Here is a 26093-nt window from a genome sequence, read left to right as displayed (position 1 = left end):
GGGCAAATTACATGGTAGGACCACTTAAACACACTAGTATCGCTTAGATAATTTACTCAATGTAAAAAGACCTTTTTATTTGGGAAATTGATTATGGTTATGTTCCCCATCGGGTTTAATTAATGATATCGTACCCTGAAACTGAGACAAAAACTGCATGTCGATAAAAAAAATGACAAATCCAGTCAAGGCGGATGAATATTGGACATCAATACTTCACCAAGTTCGATTTTTTAAAAGAAAAAATTACAAAGTAGGCTGTTCTAGGCTGCGGGCGAACTTTCAACCCAAATTCACTAATAAATTTAATACATGGCCCGCATGTGATATCCGTCTGTGCTGTGTATAACCACCGTCAATTTAATTGTTTCTGAATTGATTTATATTGACCGTAAGCCTACTGCGTCTTGTAAACTTAGATTTTAAACCCAAGGTAGGCGAGACTGAGTTGTGGAATCAACGGGGGCAACAGCAATTAGAAGTCTACACGAATGATTGTGGACAACAGTTTTCCAACTGCTCTTGAAACTTCAGCATGTGGTCTGCACTAGTCTGGATTTTTGGCTGTGTCTGCATCTGCAGCGTTGAAGGTGGGTTAATGGATAATGCAGCAAACGAAGTACCAGATAATGTATACATTATGGATTTATGCAAAAAATCGGGGTTTATATGGTGATATAGATGTACAAGTGGATTTTTAGTTTGGTTTTTCACAATAACGTAATTATATAATTACATATGCAATAATTCACATCGTTTTCCACACTATTTACTGCACACAACCCGTTTATCTTGGAAAAGAATTTTCTCACTATCTTTGCTATTAGAATTATCATTTTTCATTTAAATGATCTTATAACATGAAAGGTTTTAATTTAAAAGTAGAGCGTTTGGAATTACAGAGAGTCAACGGAGCGCACGGGGGCAGCCTTAGGGAACAACGTTCGTGAAAGTATACACAGTTCTCACTTCAGCTGCAGCTTTGGTCATTGTGTAAAATTTGGATATTTTAGTTTAGTTTTTCCGGGTTTAAATGAGTAGATATATATGAAACGCAGCTGGTCTTCCGTGTAAGGCCGGCGTCATCAGGCTTTTAAATGGTATCGGAACGCATATACACCCTTGTTAGAGTTTGAGGAATTTTTCAACTCTTCGTGATGTATTTAAACTTAAAGGGATAATAACTCTTCGTATGAGATCTACATTTCATAATAAAAACCTTGTGAATAACTCATAGAAATATAATATATTCTGTTTTACCACACAAACAGCAGTTATAGCTTTTATTCTGATATTTGAACTTGTCTTTAGACCACGTGACCTCCATTGATGTCTATACTCTGTTAAAATCTCTTAAGAGATTTTAACAAAAAACCAAACTTTTAAGAAAAAAACCAGGGACTAACTTTGAATGTAAAAATGGATTCATTAACCATTGGTAAGTATGGGAAAATTGTTGTTTACTCCAGGAAAATTCATTTTTTGGCCGAAACGAAGAGTTATTATTGCTTTAATTGTATGATCTACTGGCTTGCTGATAGATAATCTATTGGATAATGCAGTTAACTTTGTCAAAACTTATGCAAGGGGATATCATGCTCATTCTCCGCATCTGAAACAAATTACAATTATTGAAATTATTGAAATTTCTTCAAATGCCGTTTTACTTGCAATCAACACATAACTTCTTACAACAAACAAATGGGGACATACACGAATTTGCCACGTTTGTTTAAATCCTTCCGTCACCGTGAATGAACCTTTATCTATAAACATATTACATAAAACTATTTTCAACAAGGACAAGCGAATGTGGTTAGACCGATGTCTTATTTTACGTGCACAAGTGTCTCCTTATTGAGCGTAAGCTTCCGCTTTAACTAAACACAAAAACGCCACCAGAAAGTCACTAATCGATCGTCATTATTCCCTGTATTGACAATATTTCCCCAATGAAATGGCATGATGTGGACATTGTTAAATATAGAGATTAAAACAGAATATCGATATCGATTCTATGCAGCATTGTTGGCTACTATGTGGCAGGTTGCTTTTTGTCTCAATTTTTATGACTATTGTTCGTGTCATTTGCAATTCTTAATTAGCCACAAAGAGATGACAGCGTGCTCAAAAGAGGTTTTGTTATTTAAAGGCGAGGTGGATTGATTTTAAATTTAAAAAAATTACGTCCTTTGATATTGAGCATCACCATACGAATTTAAAGTTTTAAAAATACACTAACTACTGCGCACAAGTCCAAAGATTTCGGGTCACATGCAATGATTTATAACCATGACGAAAGACCGCATAATGTGCTTTAGGGGATGCGTTAGTGAAGCAAGGGATTGGAACTCCCAAGACGGAGCTTCATTGAGTAGGTTAATAATTCTAAAATTTTGGTGAGCCGTTCGATGCACACTAAAATCGGGGCACTTTTGGGAAGAACAAAAAAAAACTCGATCAATTAATTAATTTACATGAAGTATTTTCCACAAACAGTTTCTCTTTTAAACCAGGTACTTGGAGACGCCCGATAGGCTTTTGGCCTCTGAACGCAGACTATACATATAGTGACATCAGTGGCGGTGGAAACCATGGTAGCGGGTTTTCTGTTTCCTTGACGACTGGACATGAAGGAGTAGGTAATACTGCCTACAACTTCGGCGGGTCTGTATCTAGCTACATACACATCCCGAACAACGGACAGCTGGACGCCCGTTACTCGTGGACGTTCTCGGCTTGGGTTTACAATGGCGGATCAACGCAAGGCCCGTTGTTTAGTTTTCATTTCCCAAACTCCGTTTACGATGATTTTGGGTTGCTAATCTGGCAGTATCCTGATACAACCACGCTTGTTGTTGCCCCTCGAAGCAGGAGTGATGGAGCAGTCTCTGTGGCAGCGCTCTACGGCAGCGGTGTGCTGACGTCAAACACGTGGGTCTTCGTGAGTGTGACATACGACTATACGACTGGGGATATGACCATTTGGAAAGATGCTGAGGTAGGTTAAGAAATATGATTCGCGGACACTGCCAGCACAAGCAGTGCGTCTGGTCGAGGTGAGGCAATAGCGTTGTTCCTTCAATAAAATCTCTATGCAGTTCTTGGCCAGAAACGTCATCGGATAACAGTTTGTTCAAAAAATGGGGGTGAATCTTAGTTATTTTTCACCTTAATTTCAAAATCTATGGTATGTTTTTTATTATTATTATTTCCTCTGTCATTTATTAATCTCTTCATTCTTATTAGTAAAGTATAACTTCATTTCAGATAAACACTCAGTCAAACATAGGCCAGGTGGAACACGCCACCCAGTATGATGTATACGTAGGGTCCCGGTATGCCTCATATAACTCGGATACTAGGTCGTTTGCCGGTAGCGTGTCTTGTATTCAGTGGTACGACGTGGCTTTACCCCAAGCCCATATCAGGAATGCTCGCCAGCTGTGTGTCCCAGAAGGTAAACATGCAGGGCCTTGTCTATGTTTGCATTCTCTTGGACTCTGATGGTACTTTTGCCTCGTGGCATCTTATATGATGGCAATTATGAATTGTTTGCTCTGATTGGGACGTCGAAAGCTCTATGTGCAATTCAGATTATGGATCAATATTTCCAATGGTGCCACCACTGAAAATAATTTTTGTGGTTGGGGATGCAATTAAGAGTCATCTAATTGGTCATATATATATATATATATATATATATATATATATATATATATATAAATGAATTATGTACAATTTACAAATGTACATTATTGCATTCCGGTCGTATTGATGTCTAAGCTTGCCCCTTTATTTTGTAGTATATATATTTGGCAAATATTTGGCAAATAAGAACACTCAAGTTGTCTTTTGTATATATATATATATATATATATATATATATATATATATATATATATATATATATATATATACCGATGATCTTTATTCAATATACAAAAAACAACATAGTCACTTTGAGCATCTTACCAGAATGGATAAATTTAAAACACTAATGACTGGTAAGAAGAACGAACATATTATAGCTCTTGCCAAGTATTTATGGTTAGCCTTCCAAAAAAGGGACTGTGCTGCACCCATAACCAGTTGGGTAGGTAGAGCCATTTGGGCTCTGCCAAATATGTTTTGTATTTTTTTCATACGAGGAGTCATACAATATCACTATTGATCATAATTCATATTTATATATATTTGCATTCCTTTGTACATTTTCATCTATCCATGTAGATGCATACGTTACAATGAATAAAGCATAAAAAGCATATATATATATATATATATATATATATATATATATATATATATATATATATATATATACAGACTTGACATTTAATATGGAATATTTCAGTTTCGAAGGTATACCTAGGTAAAAATACGTTCTTTTTTAAAATAACTCCGATTTCATATAAGATTTGTGAATGTAAAAGTATGCAGTCATGTGTGTCACTACCAATTAACTGACTTTCATGCATGTTGCGCTGCTACACTATGTAATTTGCAGTGATTTAATTGGATAGTGTTCCTTTGGGCTGATCAAAGCTTGGCTTAGGCAAAGCTTGGTTCTGTCAAAAAAGTATCCATATTTCAGCAACTACTGCATAGAAAAATTTGAAATTTTGCATGCAAGCGGCCAGTTGTGCAGTGCGTAAGATGAGTCAAGAAGTGCATTACAAATTTGTTAATCTAAGGCAGAATGGCGCGAAAAAGACAGACATCACCAGACAGATCATAGCGCCAAACGGAACGGTCCCCACAGTTTTATAGAGTAATGCCCAGACTGATGTACCTACACAGAGGTGACCCCCAATGTATCAAAATTTTACCTACAGGGTACAGGACCCACTGTCTTTCGGGATACGCTGCTGCAACTAAACAAAAAACACTTAGTCCGTTCAGAACGAGGGGTAAATTGCCACTAAAATGCGTTTTTCAAAGCCCTTAGCGAACACCAAACTGGTTTTAGCAGGTAAGAACACCTAATGACCTCCGAGGTACCCACTGTATACAGCAAAACATCGTGGTCTGTTTCTCTAATGAATTGGGGGCCATGAACGATTCTGGGTAGAACACTGAAACTGCGTGGCTTTCTTTATTGAGGTCAGATTTCACCTGTAACGCCCAATTAGTCAAAACAGAGTTTACAGATATCCAGAAGAGGCCTACGACGAAGCATATGCCGGGTCTAAAGTGACAAGGGTGATTGACAGCGTCAGTATTTGGAGTAGATTCCACATTGGTGCCAAAACACCAATGGTAGTCATCGACGAAAACCTGAACCAGATCAAATAAAGGGATAATCTCGGAACCACTTGACTATCATTTGATAGGGGGCACCTTAGGAACAATTCTAGGTTGCACGAGGAGGTTGCAGGTTCACACAGAGCACTTTTAATAGCAGATAACTTACAGAACCAAGGGGATGAGCAACTACCCTGGTCATCAAAATCGCCACATTTGAACCACATAGACAATATTTCGGTAGACCATTACTCACCAATCAACTGCCTACATGTCCTACAACAAAACTGGACCAGATTGGACAATTTCAGACCGATGCCTAGAATGCTATTCCAGATTGAACTCTAAAAACCTACCCTCAAGAAATGCCTTGCCGCTTGAGAGCGCTGACAACAGCCACGAAGAGGCCAGGCGTAACAACGACCATTACTGTGACTAGCAACTGACATGAGGGTCTTTTGTGGAGCGTATTACCCTTTTACATACGATAATTTGGAAACTATGGAGATCCAAAATATCTCTTTTAATGGGAGTCGTATGACATAGAATAGGCAATGTGTTTTTGTTTGTTTCTCTGGCGAATTCCATTAATGAACTGATGTCACAATGACATCAAATAGATAATTTAAAGTTATTAAAACACGATTTTAATCCTTATTTTCATTTATCAGTCCGCAAAATAGGAAAAAACTGATAAAAAATTATTTCGAAAAAAATATTCCATATTAAATGTCAAGTCTGTATATATATATATATATATATATATATATATATATATATATATCTTGGGATATCATTTCAGAACTCCCGTATCCTGTTGGATGGTGGCCTCTTGAGTCCAGCTACAAAGGAACTGACGTAACCGGAAACGGAAACCATGCAACCCTCTCATCAGAGTTATATCCAACCCAGGGCCCTTTTGGCGGGAAAAACGACGCCTACGCCTTAGCGGGCACTATTAACTCTCACATCGTCATACCTAACAATGGCAAGCTAGACGTCCGTTATTCCTACACCTTTACAGCATATTTCATGCCAAAAGGGGGAAATGGTCCATTATTTGATTACGATACAGACGATCCAAGCCACACTTGGGGTTTTCATATCTGGAACCACGCGGACCCAAACAATCTCGGGGTCTACCACTTTGACCGCTCCTTTGTAAACCGAGGCTCCACAAGCGTTAGTTTCTTCGCAGACAGTGTATGGAGCCATCTTGCCATTACATACGACTACGCATCCAACCAAGTGTTCTACTACCGGAACGGAGTACTCGTGCATTCTTGGAACCCTACACAGCAAGAACTTGCGACCGCAGGTAGTAAAATCCGCATTGGTTACAAGCCTTATGACAATGGGGCAAACTACCTGACAAAGGGGAGAATAAGTTGCATCAAGTTGTATAATGTGGCCCTGTCTCAGCATGACATCAAGCGAACCATGCGGAGGTGTACACCAGAGGGCAGCACAGAGTTGGACAGTGAGTATATTCAATGATTGAGACCACAGTCTGTGGTTCTTAAGAATGTACAATATTGTCTTTAAAGAAGCGTCGAGGAAACGCGTTTAATGGGAACCATATTCAGCTGTTGTGAACTTGCGATGGGCAACCTATCATCTATACGCTATGCATCTGCTGACAGTACATCTTCGATTGAACTGGCATGTTACTCCAGCGCGTTAAGATATCCGCCTATAAACATATGCGTATTACATATTACTAGCACTTCCCGATAAATAACAATATGAACGATTTTGATAATACAGTTCACTTGCAGTCCCACCCCTCCCTTGAAAACGCTCATGTCAATAAATGATTATGTTAAAAAATTCATTCATCTTTTTTCCCCCTTTTGTTTGTTTCAGCACATCCACTCCCTGTTGGCTGGTGGCCATTGGACGCAGCTCATGGCTCCCATGACGTCACAGGCCATGGAAATGAAGCTACTATGAGTGGTCTGACGTATGTCACGGGTCCCCATGGCGACAACAACGGAGCTGTTCGTCTCGCTGGAAGTATGGACTCGTATATCGAATTGCCTAACAATGGTTACCTGGATACTAGGTTCTCTCAAACCTTTATGGCATGGATTAATATAGGTAAGCTTGGTCTTTTTGTCGAAAGACCCCTCTGTGCTTCGTAACACCCCTTCTTCTGTCTCCCAGCTGTTTTCTCCCTACAAAGTCCACTTATTGAATTTCCTCCTTTTATCTTAGTGTTAAGACCCTCCTTTAACCTCCACCTTCACCATCTTCCTTGCCTTCACCTTTAGTTTTAATACTCCTAGTTGATGTTGTTTAATATGGTCAAACTTTCCCCTGGTTCTACCTTACAATCATTAAACTTCCCTAGGAACTTTCTCTGGCATAGGATGTTGTGCATCTGCATTCGCCTACCCCTCCTCTCCCCCCCCCCCCCCCCAACATCACCCAACATTATTGAGAATGCGGGCGTTACCATCTAGCTTCATAATATATTGTCAATCCAAATCACGTAGGAAGTATAATTTGGTGAGGGGTGTCTCATAACCAGAGGAGCATGTACAATTTTTCGAGCACGTTTTGGTTAATTGCCTAATTGTCTCACATATCAGCTTTGATTATTTAATGGTCATTTTCTTCCAAAATGTCCGTCAATAAAGGAACAAGTTCAAATTGCACGTTATTAATGCAAACATTTCTTCCTACCTGTGTGCAATAACTACTCATTTCTTTTCCTATACTTTTATAATACAGACTCAACCACAACTACCGCCCCAGTATTTCAATTCGATTTCCCAACACAAGCGGACGGGTGGGGCTTTTTGGCAATGTGGCTCCACCCAGACACCAATTCTTATTATGTCGCCTTTCGTCGTCGTACCGATGGCTGGGGAAACGAGGCATCAGCTACCCACGGAAGCTACTTCCTTCATGATCAGTGGATCCATGTGGCAGTCACATATGACTATACCGCTGGCGTTCATACCGTGTACCGAGATGGCGAACTATTTGGAACAAACAGTGTGGGACAGTATGAATTGTCTACACAATACTTTGTTCGAATAGGTAAGTTTGGTTTTTCTTTTCAAAAAGATTTGTTTTTATACATTTATTCATCATCCTCTTGCACACCGGTATTCTTATTCTGTCGTGAAGTAAGACCATGAAGACGCCAGACTGCATGCAATATCTATGGGTAAATGTAAAACGTGTTTTTTTGCGACCATTTGTACCTCAACATCATTATCATATTTTCCTTTTCTCTGCTCCGTCGTAATGTCCTTCTCTTGTTATGATTATATTTTTTAAACTTCCACATTTTTTCACTTCATTTACTTCAACACACATACTTTCTGCACTCCGATTTCTATTAAAGCAAAGTATCTCAGGTTCGTTTCACTTTTCCAGTGCTTTCTTTAACCACCTTATGTCTCCTTTTCTTTTCTTTTTAGGTGCTAAAAATGCTACCTATAATGACCATAGATTTTTAAAGGCCGATATAAGCTGTGTTAAGTTGTACGACGTGGCTCTGAGTGAATACCAGATTAAGAAGGCCATGGATATCTGCTCGCCTGAGAACATTCTAGGGTTCACTGAAGGTACGTATTGCCCTGCGCACGCTCGCGGTATCTGGCTGGGCTACAGGTAGCGTTAAGTTGCAAAATCTTTTATTTATTTTATTTTGTTTTAATTTATTATATTATATTTTATTTTATTTTATTTATTTATTTATTTTTATTTTTATTTTTGCGGGAAGGTAGGAGATTTTCTAGGAAAGCAATTCAATTTAAATTTCTATTTAATATTGGAAAACAACTGCTGCTCATAGGTAAAGGACTGTGCAAAAACGCTCTCTTTTAAAGTAGATTGTGGTTTGATAAAATACATCAGATAGTTATTTCGAGAGGACAGGTTTCTTCGTGTGACAGCATTTCGATGCCTTCCCCTGGAAAAACAAATCGTTTCTTGTAATATACAAGTGCGGCCTTAATAATGCCATTTTTATGATTAGACATGCTAGTTTTGTGTTTTATAATCATTATTTCAACTCAATTTATATCAAAAACAGTGTTTAAGATATATATGTATGACTCTCTTGAATATCATCGCTAGGTGAAGTTCAGCCCCGTCCCGTGGGCATGTGGCACCTCAACCAGCAATACGGCGCCAACGACGTTTCTGGCAATGAGAACCATGGAATTCTTGGCTCTGACGTCACGTATGCACCTGGGCCGAAAAACGAACCGAACGGAGCATTTGTCTTTTGCAATACCGCTGACTGTAATGTCACGATCCCACAAAACCTTGCTTTGGATGTTCGGCGCTCCATGACTTGGAGTGTGGACATGTATCCTGAAGATAGCTCGACGAATATGTTATTTCTTTCGTGGAAAATGGTTGGCGGCAACACCGCCCATGGCCCACATTTTTATGTCCAACAGGACAATAAATTTGGCGCCCTTTTACATAAGAGAATAGACTCGGCTGGAAGTACCCAAGGATCTTCCGCCACAAGTCCTTCTGTGCTTTTTGAGAGGCACAAGTGGGTTTCCCTCGCGTTCACTTATGACCAAGACACAGGTAATACTCGAACTTACACCTGTGATTGTTTTCGGGACATGGGGGTGGCGGGTCTAGGGTATGAGATCGTTTAAAGCTTAAGTATGCGAACACAGAAGTTTAACGGTTCACCTTCTAACTTATTTATATATTCATTTGTTTTATTATTATTATTATTATTATTATTATTATTATTATTATTATATTTTGATCGTGATAGTTTGATTTTAATTATAATTATTATTCAATCAAAATGCTTTATTGTAATGATATATGGATATATGGTATTTTGTCAGGTATCGGCACGTTGTGGATGGACGGCGAGGTGAAATTTAGCGCAGATTTCGGGCAGTGGGACCTCGGTACTCAGTATGACCTCCTTATTGGTACTGGCACGAGTGCTTCGCACAGATTTATTGGACGTATGTCCTGTTTACAGCTCTACGATGTGGCGCTTTCTAAAAGCCAAATAATCACCGGAAGACAACTGTGCCAGCTACTGCAAGGTAATATATACAATAAAAGATCGTTGCTTTCAATCACATTTTCATTAATCTGAGTGCTCCTGTCCCGCATGACGTACATGACATGACATGACATGACATGTCCAAATTGTACCTAGTAACTCCACTTACCCAGCCGCAAATGAAGAAATGGATGAAGATGTGATATAATATAAAAATACTTCTCTTGTTATTTATATAAAAAGCAATGTCGAAAAAATAATGATAATATTATTGATTAAAAAAAAAAATCAAAGGACGCGGGTTTATTATTGGGACTATGATACGGTATTTAAATTGCAGCTGCCTTCAATAACACTAGGACACGAAATCGAGTAAACAAGACGTGCAAGAACATTACGGATAATAGGTTATTATTCGTTATTCACATGGGGATTTCAAAAATAGTTAAAGGGTCAGTAGCTGAGCTTTTTTTGTTTTTCTTTTTTAGGATTTCCGAACCCAGTTGCGTTTTGGCCTCTTGAGACGCGATACCACGAGCTCGATTTGAGCGGTAATGGAAACAACATCATGAAATACGGTGTTACCCCCGCCAAAGGTGATTCCAGCTTTGATGATCTACGTGACATTTTAAAGTATTATCTTTCCTTGAAACCAAATAATGGCCAAGTAGAATCCCATAGCCTAATACATACAAAAACTAATCTTGAATTCAGAAGTGGAGAGAAAATGCAAAACAGGTAGATTTAGCCACTGTGTAGGCCTACCAACAACACACTACCTCTGATAACCTGTTTTACATGCATTTGGATTTGTGTGACTATCATAAGAAATATTTTATATATAGATATATATTAAAAATTTTTATACTGTATATTTTTGTACCTAAATTCCATTCAGGTCTCAAAGAAGAAGACGATGGGAGTGTTGGGTTCCCAACAGATTCTTACATAGAAGTTTCAAATAATGGATCGTTGGATGTCCGTTATTCTTTCACATTCCTTGGCTATGTATACAGCTTCTCGTCATCTACAGAAGGACCGATCTTCAACTTCGAACATGAAAATGCCTCCTCTGGTAAGAATAAATCTCTGGTTGCTTTGTTATGCACTTATATACTTGTAATTCCATTTGTGAAGTAATGCCTATTGCCTAAATTGGTTGAACGACCTTTTTATTACATTTTTGCACTGAAGTAATTTTTTGGCTGACATCAAAATGACCGGACACCTGACCATTAAAATTGTTTGATTATGCCTTCCATTGTATGTATGTGAATGGTATTCTCAATCTTTGTAACTTCTTTCTCATCTTTCCAACAATCCGACATTTACTACCCATGACCATTTATTCAATGGAAATTGTTTTAGGCGGGTTTGGGACCCACGTTATGCAGATTGGCAACACCGATATTCTGGTGAGACTTGGGTACAGGGATGGTACCTTGGGACCATGGTATAACGCCAGTGGTGTTCTGGAAGTGGATACTTGGACATATATAGGATGGACGTACAGTTTTGGTTCAGGAATGGCCGTGATCTATAAGAATGGTTACGAGGTAAAAGATGCTTTGTGATTGTGTTAGCTGTGACAAGATTGTGTCTTGCTGCAACAGTTATGTTTTGCGGTTATGCTATATGTATGAATAGGATAAACACACTGTTCATACACCCTATAGTAATTTATATGGAGAAATTGTTCAATGATCTTATCGCAAAAAAGGATACAATTTTTATCACAATTTGTAATTATGGCAACGTCTTTATGACCCACGACTGATCAAGCTGTTATTGCATGGGATACTAGTCTATTATAGAAAGCGAGCTTCCATCTGGTAGTTTTAAAATACAAGGGCCCAAACAGATTCCATGAACATAAAATTGTTGATATGCATAACTTTCATCTTTACATGTTTAGAAAGGTTATTTTTATATCGAGTTTGTATGGAGGTATTTATTTCTGCGAAGTCTTTTGAAGCTGTTAGTATTCAGACAACAATTTTACTGGCCTTATTACTTTAATGATTGTAGAAATGTGGCATAAACGCGTCTTCTTGTTTCACAGGTCGCCAGTTCGTATTTTGGATCAGTAGAGCACAGCACAATGGGAGCGCTACGTATGGGAAAAACTGCCGGGGATTCCCGCTCTTTCACAGGGAGGCTGAAATGCATGCAGCTTTACGACAGGGCACTTAATAGTACTGAAGTCAAGAAATCCATGAATATTTGCGGTTCAAAGGGTACGCTTTTCTTTGAAATGAAAAAGCTCAATTTCAGACAAATTCCCCATGGATTTGGCAATTTTCCTATCACGCCTCTAAATCCAAAATACGTTTCGTCACATATAATGTACTTTGAACGCTGTGACAACACACTTCTCGAACATGTTTCTCAGACAACGCCTGATGAGTACCTACGTCTTTTTTTCTTTCCAGAAAAATCAGCGCAGTACTTTAAGAGTCCAGTGGCACCGGGGCGTGGATTGCCCGGGTTCCTCGCTTTGTCCACTAAAACGACCTCCTCACTGCTGCGCTGCACTGAATTCTGCAACAGAGAGATTAACTGCCTCTCTTTCAACTTTGCGCGCCAATCCAGCGTCTGTGAGATCACATCGTACCACACGAAGTTTAACGGAACATATGCCATTGCGGATCTTGGAGGCAATTACGTTTATTATGAACTAATGAATAATTTAGACTACATTACTGAGACTTAGTCTCATACAAAGTGATTACAGTTACCAAAGAGACCAGTCACTCAGACTTTTTTTTATTCCATCCAGGTGAACAGTACACACTAATATCTTAGTATTTAGCCTCATTAAAAAAGAATTGAACATTTGAGACCCGTCAGTTTGGCACATTTCATGTAACATTTGCATAATTCTGACGTGCCCAATAATTTTGTCTGCATTATACCAAAATGCACTTCAACTTTGACAGAAATCAACGGCGATTGTGATACAAAGCCTTCATACCAAAACTACAAATGTGTGATTTTCTCATGTGACATTTTAATGGAATGACACAATACAGACCCTACTTCATCGATGGCCAACAAACCGCCACAAATGACACCTCCTTCACAAGCATCATAATGGCCTCAACAAATTATCATATGCGTCTATTTGCAAATCACAGTTCAAAAAGAGCAATTTTCTCGAATGAAGATTTGCAATTGACTAATGAGTAACAGGAGATTAACCAGCAGTTTTGCAAAAAGGAAGTTTGTGGTAAAAATCTCAGCATTTAAATCTACAGAATATATATATATATATATATATATATATATACCACTGGTCTTATATTATATGTTACAAAAGCATAATAAAAGACAGCATGCAATTTACACTATGCATTATTTACAAAATATAGACAATCCACTAATATTATAAGTTATTTTTACAGACTTAACCACTTCTTTACTCTTGAGAGTTCAAAATAGAAAACATCTTCTCAAGTACAGTTTGAAAGTCTTCACTTTTACTACTGTCTTCAGGAGATTCGGATATCAAACTTCGGGGTATCAAACTCTCTGATGATTCGTCTTCTGTTCCATAACCCGTTGACCTTGGCACGTGACTAGGAACGTGACTAACGCCTTGTAATAAGGGATCGCCATGCTGGTGGTCGCTGTTGCTACCTTTAATACGACCTGAAAGTACACAAATTCCAGGTGCTTTGACCGAGACTTTCCTTAAAAATCCTTAATTTATCTTTCTCTTCATTCATTCATTCTTTCTATTATTATTTTATATTATTATTATTATTATTATTATTATTATTATTATTATTTGAGTGTGGTGTTAAGGTTGAGTACATTTTCCCTTCACTCATTTTCCCCTTTATTAAACATCTATTATGAACGTTTCAATAACAATAATGTTTACGTTACCAAAGAAGTTTATCTAAAGCCCCCTACCCCTCCTCCTCAAAAATAAAATAAAATAAAATAAAATAAAATAAAAGAAATAAAATAAAATAAAATGAATTAATAAACTGGAACACCCAAGTCTTCGTGGCCAACATACACAACTCACCGCTAGGGAGATGTGTCAAATAGTGGACCAGCAATGAGTCTTTTTTCGGCGACTGTTGTGTCGTGCTCCTGTGTGTTGATGGCCCCGTGTTATTTGTAATAGATTGGGATGATACAGTGGCTCCACCTACTGTTGAGGAGATTGAACTATCAGGCGCCGGCACAGAAGGGGTGTCCGTATCTAACAGGCGCAGGAAATGTAACAGGTTGTTGATATTGGAGCTGTCCAGCTGTAATAAAGCGATTTATTATTATTATTGCTACAATTATTTTTTTTTTCAATTTCTGTTTCTGGATACGAGTAACCGATGAGATAAAAGGGACAACAATATCCAATAAGAGAAATAATCTGAAAAAATCATAAAATGAAAACTTAATTAGCTGTACAAATTGTCGTTTGTTTTACCATGTCACAGTAAAATGCCTTAGTACTAGTTGCAGTTATAATCCACACGAAATACACATATACACTCTTATGAAGAATCAAAAAGTTGGAATCCAATTTTTTAAAATATTTTATTGACCCATCTCATTTTTGAAACTTTACTTCTGGGATATTTCATACTGGCGATGTTGACAAAAAATTGAATCTTAATTGTCATTGTGTTTTAGTTTTCTTCCCTTTGGAGAAGAACATAAATTTCAGCATTTTCACTAATGAAATCCCCAGGAAAAGATAAAGAAGATAAAATACACAGTTCACTACTATTTTATAGGCAATAACATCTATCAAAAAGTACTGGTACCAGTTCAGGCGGTAAGCAGCTTGGGAGTGAAAATGAAGTGTTCCATTGTGCCGAATAACATAGTTAACCCAAAACAACAATTCGTCTTGTCCAGACATAGGTGTGTCTTGCATAAGTTTGGACATCCGTATTGCATTTTCCTTGTAAGACCCGTCATTAAGAACTTTGTTTATGGCATTCTCTAATGTTGCCTCAGAAAATGAACTAAACCCCACAATTTCACCAATTTTGGCGCGTTCCTTCAACTTTCTAGCTTGGTGTTGTTGATCCCAAAGCAGCGGAATTGCCACCACAGGTACAGCATGGTACAGCGTCTCCCACGTGCTGCTCACTCCACAGTGAGTGATGAACAATTTCGTGGCAGGGTGGGCAAGAAGATCGTTCTGAGGAAACCACTCTACGAGGTGGGTGTTACTTCCAAGAGACTTTGGGGCAATGCCTTGGTAGCGCCAAATCACCTTCTGTGGAAGCTTTGCAAATACTTTGGCAAAAACTTCAGCCTTGTCTTCTGGCAAGGTAGGAACCAAGGTCCCAAAACTCATCAAAATAACTCCATGGGTTGCAGATGCCATTAAGTCATTATAAAACTTGGGGAGAGGTTTGGGTGGCGTCCAGAGGAGTCCAGAGATGGGTTTGACATGGGGCATGACTGGTCTGGGGTAATCAAAGGCAAAATTGACATTTGCTGAAATGATGAGAGACACTCGTTGGTAAGCATGTCTCGAAGATGGCCAGTTTACATTGGGAAGATATTTCTGCCTCATCTTGTCCATGTGCTCAATCTTATTATTAGTCCACTGTTCATATTCCATCAAAATGTCTGTATTTTGAAGCCGTTCCCAGAATGTCATTTTGTCCGACAAATCTGCAAATGTATATGGCATATAGGAGGGAAACGTAGGTTGGTGGAAGAAAAACCAACTTTCAAAAAATCCGAAGTTGTTGTATGCTATACTGGGAATGTTTAGATATTCATTTAAAAAATAACCAATAGCAACATTGACAAAGTCAAAGAAGAACAGAGAAAATCCTGCACTTCTTAAACTTTGCACCATTTCCTTGTCACTAAACAAATGTTCAACCAATCTGTAGTCCAGCTGTTCAGTTTCTAAAATAACCGGCAGTGGATCCTTTCCAATGTAATTCATGGTAGCATTTAAGTCTAAGTTTCCTCCTTTGTTGACCCAAGACTCTGGCATCTTGTATGCAATCAACTCTATTCCAGAAATGTTCATCCTAGGCTTGTAACGATCCCCAACCAGCATGCTGACAGAGTGACCATGATCCCGTAACAGGACAGCTATCTTCTCTACATTCATAGTTCTAGAGTTAAAGAATTGAGTAAAAGGAAATAACAGGATTTTCTCTCCAGCACTATAGCCAGAGAGCCCTAGTAACAAGCTCATGGCTAGGAACAGTGGTACTGAAACTATAAACCCCATCTTCTCACTGACAAAGTCTTCCCAGTGACTTTGACCAAGTGTTAAGTGTATATCGTAATTCAGCCTAACAGGCACACAACTTGCCAGTTCAAACCTATCTTAAAGATAAGCTCAGACAGGGGTGTCAATGCCTTGGCATAAAACTTACTGCCTTTCGCATAATCTCACATCCTGTGTAAACAAAAAGAAATCAACTCTTTATGTATACAGTACATGAACTTAGTTTACACACAAACAGTCTTTCTTTACATTAGTGGTACTTAAAAAATACTGTACACACAGGGCTAATTCCCCGACTTTGAGTAGAATACAAAAAGGGGTAGTGATTATATATTTTGGAAACAAGAGGAGGTGGCTTAATCTATGAGACCATTCCCAGAGACTAGCGAACTAACTTTGGATCAAACCATCTCTGAGGGGATTCTCTTTTAATTACAATTAACTTGGGCAGCTTTGATGTCTGTCACTCCCGCTGAGGCTGATAGAGGTAATTTACTATCCTTTAGCAGCTTTAGTGGGTGTCCCAGATGTCTATGCGACTTGGGCTGAAAGCAATTTAGCTAGGGACCTCGTGGAGATGAACCGATCCTGTTAGATAGATCTAGGGATGGAAACAATGACTTAATTCAGGTAATAAATAGGTTATATGCAAAAACACACGGGTGGAAACAATGGTATAATACTTTTTTAATGGCTATGTTTGAGGTACTTTTCAAACTATTTACTAGACAAAGTAATTTAAGATTATGTCACCCATTTATACAGTGACTTTGCTCATTTAAAAGACATTTCCTCCAGACACCAAAATAATGACAAAAAGTTTTTAAAAATCAATTAATTCATAATAAATTTTGCCTCCAATAGTGGAATGGTGACAGATAACCTCACCTGCTCTTTTCATGGTGATAACAACTTGCCTACAGGTGACAGAGTTCACAGGGCTATAGATTTGGTGGGAGGGGGCATTCTGTTGGCCAACTGAGAGCACAGGTGAACTATTCTACGTCCCGTTGCATAATCTGCACGGAAGATAACTGTTCACCCTACCCCATGTCTTCAACACAGATAAGGCAGCAGGACAGGGAATAGTTCACCTGTACTCTCAGTAGACCAGCCAAAGGCTTTGAGATAGAGATAAAACACTGTTAACTACACAAATTTGTAAGCCCAGTAAAAGATTTAAATAGTTAATGAAAATAAAACAGGATTGCTAACCTATACATAGTGTCATCAAATTTAATCAATTTAAGGCACAGATGGAAATATTTAAGGAACCAGTTTTAAATCAAGAGCTGCCACACATTTGAACACACACAAACACACACTCAGAAAAGCATCCAAATGAATAAAACCATACAAACAACTTGTCACAAGTGTATTATTCATGCCTTCTCCCATGAGCTAAGACACACAAGTACAAGCATGTACACATCCACTCAGCCACCCACCCACACAGACTAAGGGACAGACAGACAGAAAGAAAGACTGCCCATACCTTTGGTACTCCATCAGCATCCTGCCCAGCAGAGGAGCCACCACCTGTGGTATCAGCCACATTCAGCACCTCTTTGATCTTGTTGTAACCAGTTACATTGCTGCTACCTGACTGAGTTTGGCTGTCATCTGACGAGACTGTAAAAACAGAGCATTAATTTAAAAGTTTCAGGACTGAATTGATAGGGGACTTGCAGACATGTTAAAACTTCTGTGAAACATTAATTTTGTCGCCCCAGTTCATTAGGATGAGGTACGTGCACACAAAATTCTATTCAGCAATTAAATATTTTACTCAGTTCAGTTAATGTTTGTATTCTTTTTTATTTTTCTAAATCAAATCTGGAGGATGGCAGAATCATCCATACTCTGATATCAGCCATTTTTGTGTTAAAAAACAAATAAATTTTTGAAAAAATCTACAAAAGAACATCTTTCTCGGAGACTGGGCATGGATAATTACATTTTTCCCAGTTTAAATAATTCTGTTAGGAACATTTTTCATTGAATAAGAATGCCATTCAACTTACCTGGTGGTGTCATCATGATATTATCAACAGAGCTCCCAGAATCTGATAACAATAGCTGCTCCTTTTCTTGCTGAGTAATGCCAATTTGGCCTTCACCTTGACCTAGAAGAGGAACGCCAGGGGGAAGCCCACTCTGCATCACAAGTGGTAAGACTTGTGAGGCTGACAGTGGAATCAAGGTGGGCCCATTGGGTGTATTAATCAGGAGACCAGTTGGAAATGTCTGTCCAGTATTGCTCTGCACACTGGTCAAACCAGCCTGTCCAGTTGGTAGGGATGATGGCATCATGACAGGTTGATTCTGGTGGTAGGTGCTTTCAGGGGTCACTGCATTCATCAGGTGAGTGAGCTGAGATTGACTAAGAGAAGCCAGTTGCTGTCCTGCCACTGTCATTTGGTTGGTTGGTTTTTGCTGTAGACTGGCCATTTTCTCCATTTCATTCTCAGTTTTAGGTTTAGGGGCAATCTTCCTGAATTTTTCTATCTGGGCTGCCATGGCCAAAGAGACAGACCCCTGCTGCCCCCTAGTTACAATTCTCACACCAGCAGACGTAGGTGCAGATATCCCAGATCCTGCAGAACTGGCACCATGCTTGAGGAGAATGCGTTCAACTTTACCACCAGACTTCAGCTTATGATGAGTGATCTCATACTGTTTAGGAGGAGCAGTGGCAATTTGTGGCCGACTCATTGTGTTAGATGTGACAGCAGTGATTGTGTTGGAGGAGCTGTGATCACACCAAGTACTAATGGGAAGGCTAGAAGGTATTCCAGCACTGATGACTGCGTCTGTCTTTTTTGCTGTTCTAATGAAACCCACATTCTCTGAGCTAGTAGGGTTAAGAATAGGTGGATTAGGCATGGACACAATTGCTGCATCCTCTGTGTTTGAAGTCACTGTGTTAGTTGAGCTCTTGCTAACCCTGTTGGCTCCCTCAGTCACTGTGTTAGTTGTTCTTGCCACAGATTGTGTTAGGGAAGCAGAAGTGAGTGTCCCACTGCTTCTCATTATTCCTAGCAATTCTTTCAGCACACTGGGTTGTTTCTCTTGTTGTTTAGCTGCAATATTCGCCATAGACAGCAGAAGAGAAGCTGCGCCCCCTGGTGGATTAGCTATTACTGGTAAAGATTCATTTTTCTTACCATCATTCAAATGGGTAGACTGGGTTTCATTTCTTACAGAGGTGGAGATATTGCATGGTAAAGTTTTGTTAGGAGACTGTGCAGTGCTTCCACCTGAGGCTTGATGTGCTGCTACTGTTGATGTTACAGTAACTGCTGGCAGTGTGCCCATTGCTGCTGTTGGTTGCATTAGTGATGTTACTGTTAAAGATGGCACTGGCACTGTTGTTTGAGAGGTTGTTGTTGTTGTCACCACTGATGGAACTGTTACAGAGGTCAAAGCAGAAGATGAAAGTGCAATATTTGAAACTGTCACTGGCTTGGAACTTGGCACTGGCTTTGAAGACAGGAGCTGTTGAATGTGAGTTAGTTCCTCTTGGACAAGAGGCTCAATTCTGAACGCCATGCCACCTGAGCTAGATCCCTTTCCAGTGGCATTTCTATCCAGTGCGAGCATGCGGCCATATGTCGGAGCATCCCCTTCACTGACCGTCAGCTGTACTATGGCAGTGCCTGTTTGGTCAAAAGCTACTGGTTTTATCATGGGAACAGAAGGTAATTTCTGCACCCTCTCATCTGCATTATTCTGTGAAATTTGGGCAGTGGTCACTGACGTTTGGGAAAATGGAGATAATGTGGACTCATGACTGGATAACAGTGCTGCATTTTGATTGGTTGTTCTGGAGGGGGATCTGATCTGTTCAACACTCTGCTCTGGTGGAACCATGGATGCCAAAACTTTGAATTTTTCGCCTTTATAGGAGAAGACTTTCACGTCTGATGACACAGAGCTCTTACTGGCTTCCCCTTCCTTTTTCTCTCCATCAACCTCAACCTGACCAGTTACATCTTCTGGGTCTTCCTCTGATGTGTCCTTTTCAGCAGACGACACCGTTTCCGCCACTTCCTGTTGATTTTGAGGCTGGACATTACTGGAGTTCTTATTAAGCAGTTTCAATATCTCAGTAGCAATTTCTCCATGATAACTGCTGGCAGAAATGTCCATATCAGCCTCTCCTGCCTCTTCCCCAGCCTGAGCGTTAGCTTTTTCTGCTCTTTTCTTTGTTCGGCTGAGGTATTCCTGGTGATTAATAGTCATTGTGCCATCGTCAAGTTTGCATGTCATCTGACCTATCCGGCCCTTGGTTGCAGGGGTTGTAGGAACAAAGATGAGAGTCTGAATATCAGGCTTCAGGGTCTGCTGGGTGTGTTTAACAGCCTCGTGGGTCATAAGACTGCTCTTGGTGCGGAACCCCTCTCCACACAGCTGACAATTGTAGATGGAGTTACGCTTGCTATGGCACTGTGAAATGTGATAGGTGAGATTGGAGCGCTGGTTGAAGCTTCTGGAGCACAAGGGACAGGCAAATGGTCTTTCACCTAAAACAAAAATCACAAATTAATTGCAACTGAAATAAATTTTACCGTTTAATACTCTATTTATACAGGATACTTATTTTTTAATTGCTTCACTTACAAAATTTACACAAGAGTCTATTTAATTAACAGTGTTAGATTTTTTGGGTTCAGTCTAGACTGTTTAACACTGATATCCAACTACAGTATGTAAAATTATCTTCATGAGTCCACTGTGTTTTTCCAACTTGAACACTATTGAATGTTAGTTGTCTAATGGTAACTTTAAAGTTTGTTACCTTGGCAAGCAGAAACTTGTGACAAACCAAAATGTTTACTTTCATATGCTGGTATATATGCATTTAGTTTTAGAAAACATTTTAATAAACAGTAAACACAGGAAATATATAACTATTCGACAAAATTTAAATTTAAAACTTTCAAGTAAGTCCATAACATTTTAATGAATAAAAGTGCTTGCAAATAATTGGTAAAAAAATTTATAGGCCAAGTCAAGTTGAAAAAGAATTTGAAACTTGTGAATAGAACAGATACTGTAATCCAGTGTAATATACTAAACATGTCAAGCAATTAAACTGCATTTTAAAAGAGTTAACTTACTGGCTTCAAAGCCTAAAAAATTGTATCAGCTGAACATCTCAAAGAAAGAACAAAACAAAGTTCAAAATATTGTGAAAAATAAATAAATTAAATAAAAATGGTTATAAAATGTAATACAATTGGCTAAACTTAGTAAGTAAACTTTGTGACTCATTTTTAAAAATTTTAAAACCAACTTCTTCACAATGCTAAGATCAATTAATTTGAACCAAATTATGACACTCTCCAACTCTGGATGCAGATTCAACACTCACCAACTGGCCAATATTAGAGCATTTCTACAACCTCCCCCACCCCCCCACCCCCACCCCCACCCCCGAGGCTCTCTCCCCAGAGCATTTTTATAATCTCACTTACAAATGTATATTCTTTCTATAAATGTGACTTAAGGCTTTCATTTCAATGCCAAACTTGACAAATTAAAAATCTGCATCCTGTTAACTGAGAAACATACCTATAATCATCTTGAAACCAGTGACAGAAATTACACCATATCCTATATATGTACATGAAGGTTATATACCAAAGTTTATCTTTATAGAACTAAACTGAATGCAAAACAGAATTTTTTAAGGATTCCGTTGTGTTTCATATGTTTAAAGACAATTAGAGAAATAAATCAATGGCACAATGATAATGTGAAACAAGAGCTGCCACTTCAAACCTGGTGATGACAGGTGAATGGTAATGGTGGGCAGGATCAGCAGCTAGACAGCAAAGGATTCTGTCATTTGTAATAAAAATGATGTGTATATCTTGCCTACAAATTACAATGCATTGTTCATTTTTCTTTTGTCAAGTCTGCAGTAACAATTATCAAGAACCCTGTTAGTATTCTTCACAGTTCACTACATTTCATTTTTAAAGTGCCAAAATACATGACTGATTGCTTTTTTTTTTCTGCAGCCGGTGCACCATGTCTAGATCAGTCCTACAAACAAAGGGTGTTCCACTTATCCCCCACTCTTACCTGTATGAGTGTACATGTGGTTCTTCAAGTTACCCTTCTGATGGAACTGCTTGCCACACTGTTCACACTTGAATTGTTTTTGACCCGAGTGGATCAGCTTATGGGCGTTCAGGGTGGAGACCCTGGAGAAAGCTTTGTTACATGTGGCACAAACGTATGGCCTGGCAGATGTGTGGGTGGCTTTATGTCTGCATAACACGCTGGACTTGAATGAGAGGACAAAATATAAGTACATGAATAGCATTGTTTCCTGTTGAAGATGCTCTAGATACAATCAGTCTTATACAGAAATATTGGAGATGAACAATTTTTATGCTGTAACTGTAGCTGTTGATTCAAAACAGAAATTACTATCATTGTAGTTTGTTTTAGTGCATCACACAGCTGTAATTTGTTTTTTTCTGAAAGCATATGCAGCTAAGCATGTAAATATATACAGACATTATGTTGTTTATAAGGAAGTTAGTTTTGAAAAGTGGAAATGATGAAAAAGTATATGTACAGGCAGTTATTAATATGCAAAGAAGGAAAATAAACTTAGCAAGTGAAAATGAAAATTACAGTTTTCCTACAAATTCAGTAATTAAATTAGTGAAACTTGGATCAAAAATGTGAAATCATTCATCTCCAATACCCAAAATTTTACAGAATGGAGAGGAAAACACTGATGAAGAATGCCACAGATTTGAAGTGCTACAAACCTGTTTAAACATTTTGCCACAGATGTCACACTTGTATTTCCTCTCCCCAGTGTGGACAGGCATGTGGCGCAGCAGTGTGTACCTTGACAAAGAGAATATTTTGAAAAGTCAAATTCTTTAAATTGTAAAATCAAAAATAGCAATTGGCTAAAATCTGTCCTTACTACTGTTACTGTATCAACATTTTCCTTTAGAGATCGATGGAATGATTTAATCTTGTATCTTATCAAAAATGCCAGCAAATTTCAAATCAGGTATATGCATGTAATTACCACTTTCAATAAAAAAACACCAACCTGGCAGTGAACTCCTTCCAGCATATGGTGCAGATATATTTAGTGATCATTTTGCCATCAGAGTCCTTGTGGACCTCAACTTTGGTGTTCAGAACAGCATCCTCATGTGTATTATTGGACATCTCGTCTGTGACCTTGTCATCATTTTCCGCTGTGATCTCTGATGCCTCTGTACTGCCACCAGTCTCAGTCTCATTAAACTGCTGATCAATGCTTTCATGGGGAGATTTCTCAGGGTCCTTACTGTCTTTAAGACTTTCTAACTTCTCAGAAACTTTTGGCTTTTTTCCTTTTGTTACTTTTATTTTCTTGTTTTTGGCTATCATTCCAGGTCTATTATTTCTGGGGCTTTTGTTTGGTTCATTTTTCTCCTTTGCCTTGATTTGTTGTTTCTTGGAAAATTTGTCATCATATGATATTTCTTTTTCTGATGCTTGTCTGTTGTCAGTAATGCTATCTGTCTGTTGCTGCATTGTTTCTTTCTACAAGAATTACAAGTAAATATTTATTCCATTTGTATATTATGTAAACACTAATTTCCACATAATAGGAATCGAATAAAGAAATGTTTCTCACAGAATTAGCTACTGACATCAGAAATAAACTATTCAATAGTTATATGTCATTGAAGTTGTGTTCATGCCTAACAAATAAAAAAATATTTTTTTCAAAACGCAAGTATTAGAATAAGTTTACTAGTAAGTGCTTGAGATATGTTACAACCACAAATGGTTCGAAATAAAAAATCTGTAATTATGTCAACACCGTATCACATTAAACAATGTTGTTTCCAGTCACAACAAATACAATGCCACACTGAAATGTCCTTTTTCTAAATCATCAGAACTGTGCACTATTTGTTTGATATGCCCCTTTTTATTACCCCAGATGATCTGCTTCTCCTCTGTTGTTTCTTCCCTCTAAGCCCCTCCTCTGCCAGTTTCCAGGGTATTTCTGGACTATATGGACGTGTGGGGAGGGTGGGCCTTCTCCTTTTCTGATCAACCTCATCTGTGAAAATAAGCCACAATCGAGTAACTGAAGCACTTTTAATATAGGATTTTAGCACTCAATCTTATTTTCCTCAAGGAAAAAAAAAATAATATCTCGATCTACACCAAAAAAAAAAAAAAAAAAAAAAATTCTTAAAAATTCTTTATGAATATCCAAACTAAAATCTATTTGACTATTGATCAAAGTCACCACATAGCTTAATTTTGATTAACATTAAAATAAGAGAATTATATTATAATATAGGGGGGGGGGGGGATACTGCAAAAATAGATCTACAATTTTTCATTATTATTACTATTCATTTATTTAAATTTATTCATGGGCGTGAAGCCTAAGACAAGATTGGTAGGATATTTTTTAAAAATTTAAATGAATTTATTAAAATAATGGAGTAAAAAGTAAAGCACAGTCCCTTTAAGTATTAGTTTCACAAGAAGGCAAAAGGCACGCGACCTTCACCTCCAGTTAATTTCACCGCAACAAAAGAGCAGCCATTTTGGACCCAAAAACTAACATCTTTAAACAGATCGAAAGAGGTCAGTTGTACACACCTTCCGTCTCCTCTTCATTCCCTCTCTTGTGCTTATTCCTTGCCAGGAAAGCCCGAGGCATTCTCAGCAGTACAAATCAACCATCAGCTACTTGAAATTTTAGTTGCGTCCTTGCAGCCGGCAGCAATCAAAACAAGTGCGGGTTAACGCGAATGTTTCAGTCCACAGTCACTTTTTCCGCTCATGGCAACGACAACATTGTTTACATTAGGCTCGGTATTGCTTAAATTTCGACAATATAAACACTTGCACACTCAAATACTTCGCTAAAGCCGTTTTCATCACAACTTCTTCAGGTGTCTTTGAGGTCACGGTTGCGATAGCTTTGACCCAATTTTTCTAATCAACATTTGTGAAGATGGCGCTTTTCTCAAGATAAGCCAATACAATGTTCGAATCCATGACATTTTAATTAAAAAAATACCATCTTTGCTTAAATTAAAAAAAATTTTGTAAGACTTATTCTAGAGACCATATAGATTCAAATATTAAAACACAGTGGGAGAAGTTTAGCTCGTTTTCGACAAGTAGCGTCCAAAACTCACTTTCGACATTTAGATCTACATTTATAAACACGTATGTTTTACCAAAACATCCATAAAATGACAGGAAAAAAATCAGGGTGACAAAGAATTCTTATGGTTTTTGGAAGACGTTAAAGAAGTTAGCAAAAGAACTCAAACCAAGTCTAACATGTATCTGAGAGAGGAAAAATTGCACATGCATATCTTAAGATTGGCTTTGATACACAGCAATCAATGGATGTTGCATAACAAATTTAACTTTAAATGAGAGTATTATCAAGGGTTTTACAACTGGGTCACCCATTTTGCTTCAATGTAAATTACTTGGTGTGAAAAGGCCTTACGTACTTTTAATAACTTTTTCCTAATTTTTATTTATTTATTTTTCCATATCAATGACAGACAAATGCCTTCTTACATTGTAAGTCTGAAAGTA

The 26093-nt window shown here is 38.2% G+C and overlaps 2 protein-coding genes across 3 annotated transcripts; one reads left to right on the top strand and one right to left on the bottom strand.

The window, feature by feature from the left end:
* Positions 1 to 410: 410 nt before the first annotated feature.
* On the top strand, positions 411 to 13600 carry LOC106169280 (uncharacterized). Its single transcript, XM_087012794.1, has 14 exons — positions 411 to 590; positions 2517 to 3001; positions 3271 to 3460; positions 6050 to 6727; positions 7114 to 7347; positions 7984 to 8295; positions 8682 to 8828; positions 9343 to 9810; positions 10086 to 10295; positions 10744 to 10851; positions 11154 to 11330; positions 11624 to 11811; positions 12318 to 12492; positions 12688 to 13600. The coding sequence occupies exons 1-14, from the start codon at positions 536 to 538 to the stop codon at positions 12966 to 12968; spliced, it is 3708 nt and encodes a 1235-aa protein (XP_086868920.1). The 5' UTR covers positions 411 to 535; the 3' UTR covers positions 12969 to 13600.
* Positions 13246 to 25485, bottom strand: LOC106169293 (uncharacterized). 2 transcript variants are annotated; one of them, XM_013548706.3, is made up of 9 exons: positions 25134 to 25484; positions 24452 to 24579; positions 23569 to 24050; positions 23273 to 23354; positions 22572 to 22776; positions 18503 to 21004; positions 17974 to 18110; positions 14292 to 14520; positions 13246 to 13906 (listed from the first exon to the last, which is right to left on the bottom strand). In XM_013548706.3, exons 1-9 carry the CDS (start codon positions 25192 to 25194, stop codon positions 13674 to 13676), a joined length of 4059 nt encoding a protein of 1352 aa, XP_013404160.2. In that variant the 5' UTR covers positions 25195 to 25484; the 3' UTR covers positions 13246 to 13673. The 2 variants fall into 2 exon arrangements, with proteins under 2 accessions (XP_013404160.2, XP_086868919.1); XM_087012793.1 differs by lacking the exons at positions 13246 to 13906; positions 14292 to 14520 and adding an exon at positions 16094 to 16359 and having other exon boundaries at positions 25134 to 25485.
* Positions 25486 to 26093: the final 608 nt, after the last annotated feature.

This window comes from Lingula anatina, chromosome 5, assembly GCF_051362555.1.
Source record: "Lingula anatina isolate TDL-2025a chromosome 5, LinAna3.0, whole genome shotgun sequence".
In the NCBI taxonomy this organism is placed as follows: domain Eukaryota; kingdom Metazoa; phylum Brachiopoda; class Lingulata; order Lingulida; family Lingulidae; genus Lingula; species Lingula anatina.
This window is presented reverse-complemented; position numbering and strand designations above follow the sequence as displayed.

What these genes read in the sequence shown, in the direction of transcription:
- LOC106169293 (XM_013548706.3), bottom strand. Translation starts at nt 25,194, where the DNA reads ATGCCTCGGGCTTTCCTGGCAAGGAATAAGCACAAGAGAGGGAATGAA. An exon ending in GGAGAAGCAGATCATCTGGG is followed by an intron (nt 24,051 to 24,451) that starts GTAATAAAAAGG and finishes TAATTCTTGTAG; the next exon opens with AAAGAAACAATGCAGCAACA. An exon ending in TATCATGATGACACCACCAG is followed by an intron (nt 18,111 to 18,502) that starts GTAAGTTGAATG and finishes CTGTTTTTACAG; the next exon opens with TCTCGTCAGATGACAGCCAA.
- LOC106169280 (XM_087012794.1), top strand. Translation starts at nt 536, where the DNA reads ATGTGGTCTGCACTAGTCTGGATTTTTGGCTGTGTCTGCATCTGCAGC. An exon ending in ACATGAAAATGCCTCCTCTG is followed by an intron (nt 11,331 to 11,623) that starts GTAAGAATAAAT and finishes AAATTGTTTTAG; the next exon opens with GCGGGTTTGGGACCCACGTT. An exon ending in TCTATAAGAATGGTTACGAG is followed by an intron (nt 11,812 to 12,317) that starts GTAAAAGATGCT and finishes CTTGTTTCACAG; the next exon opens with GTCGCCAGTTCGTATTTTGG.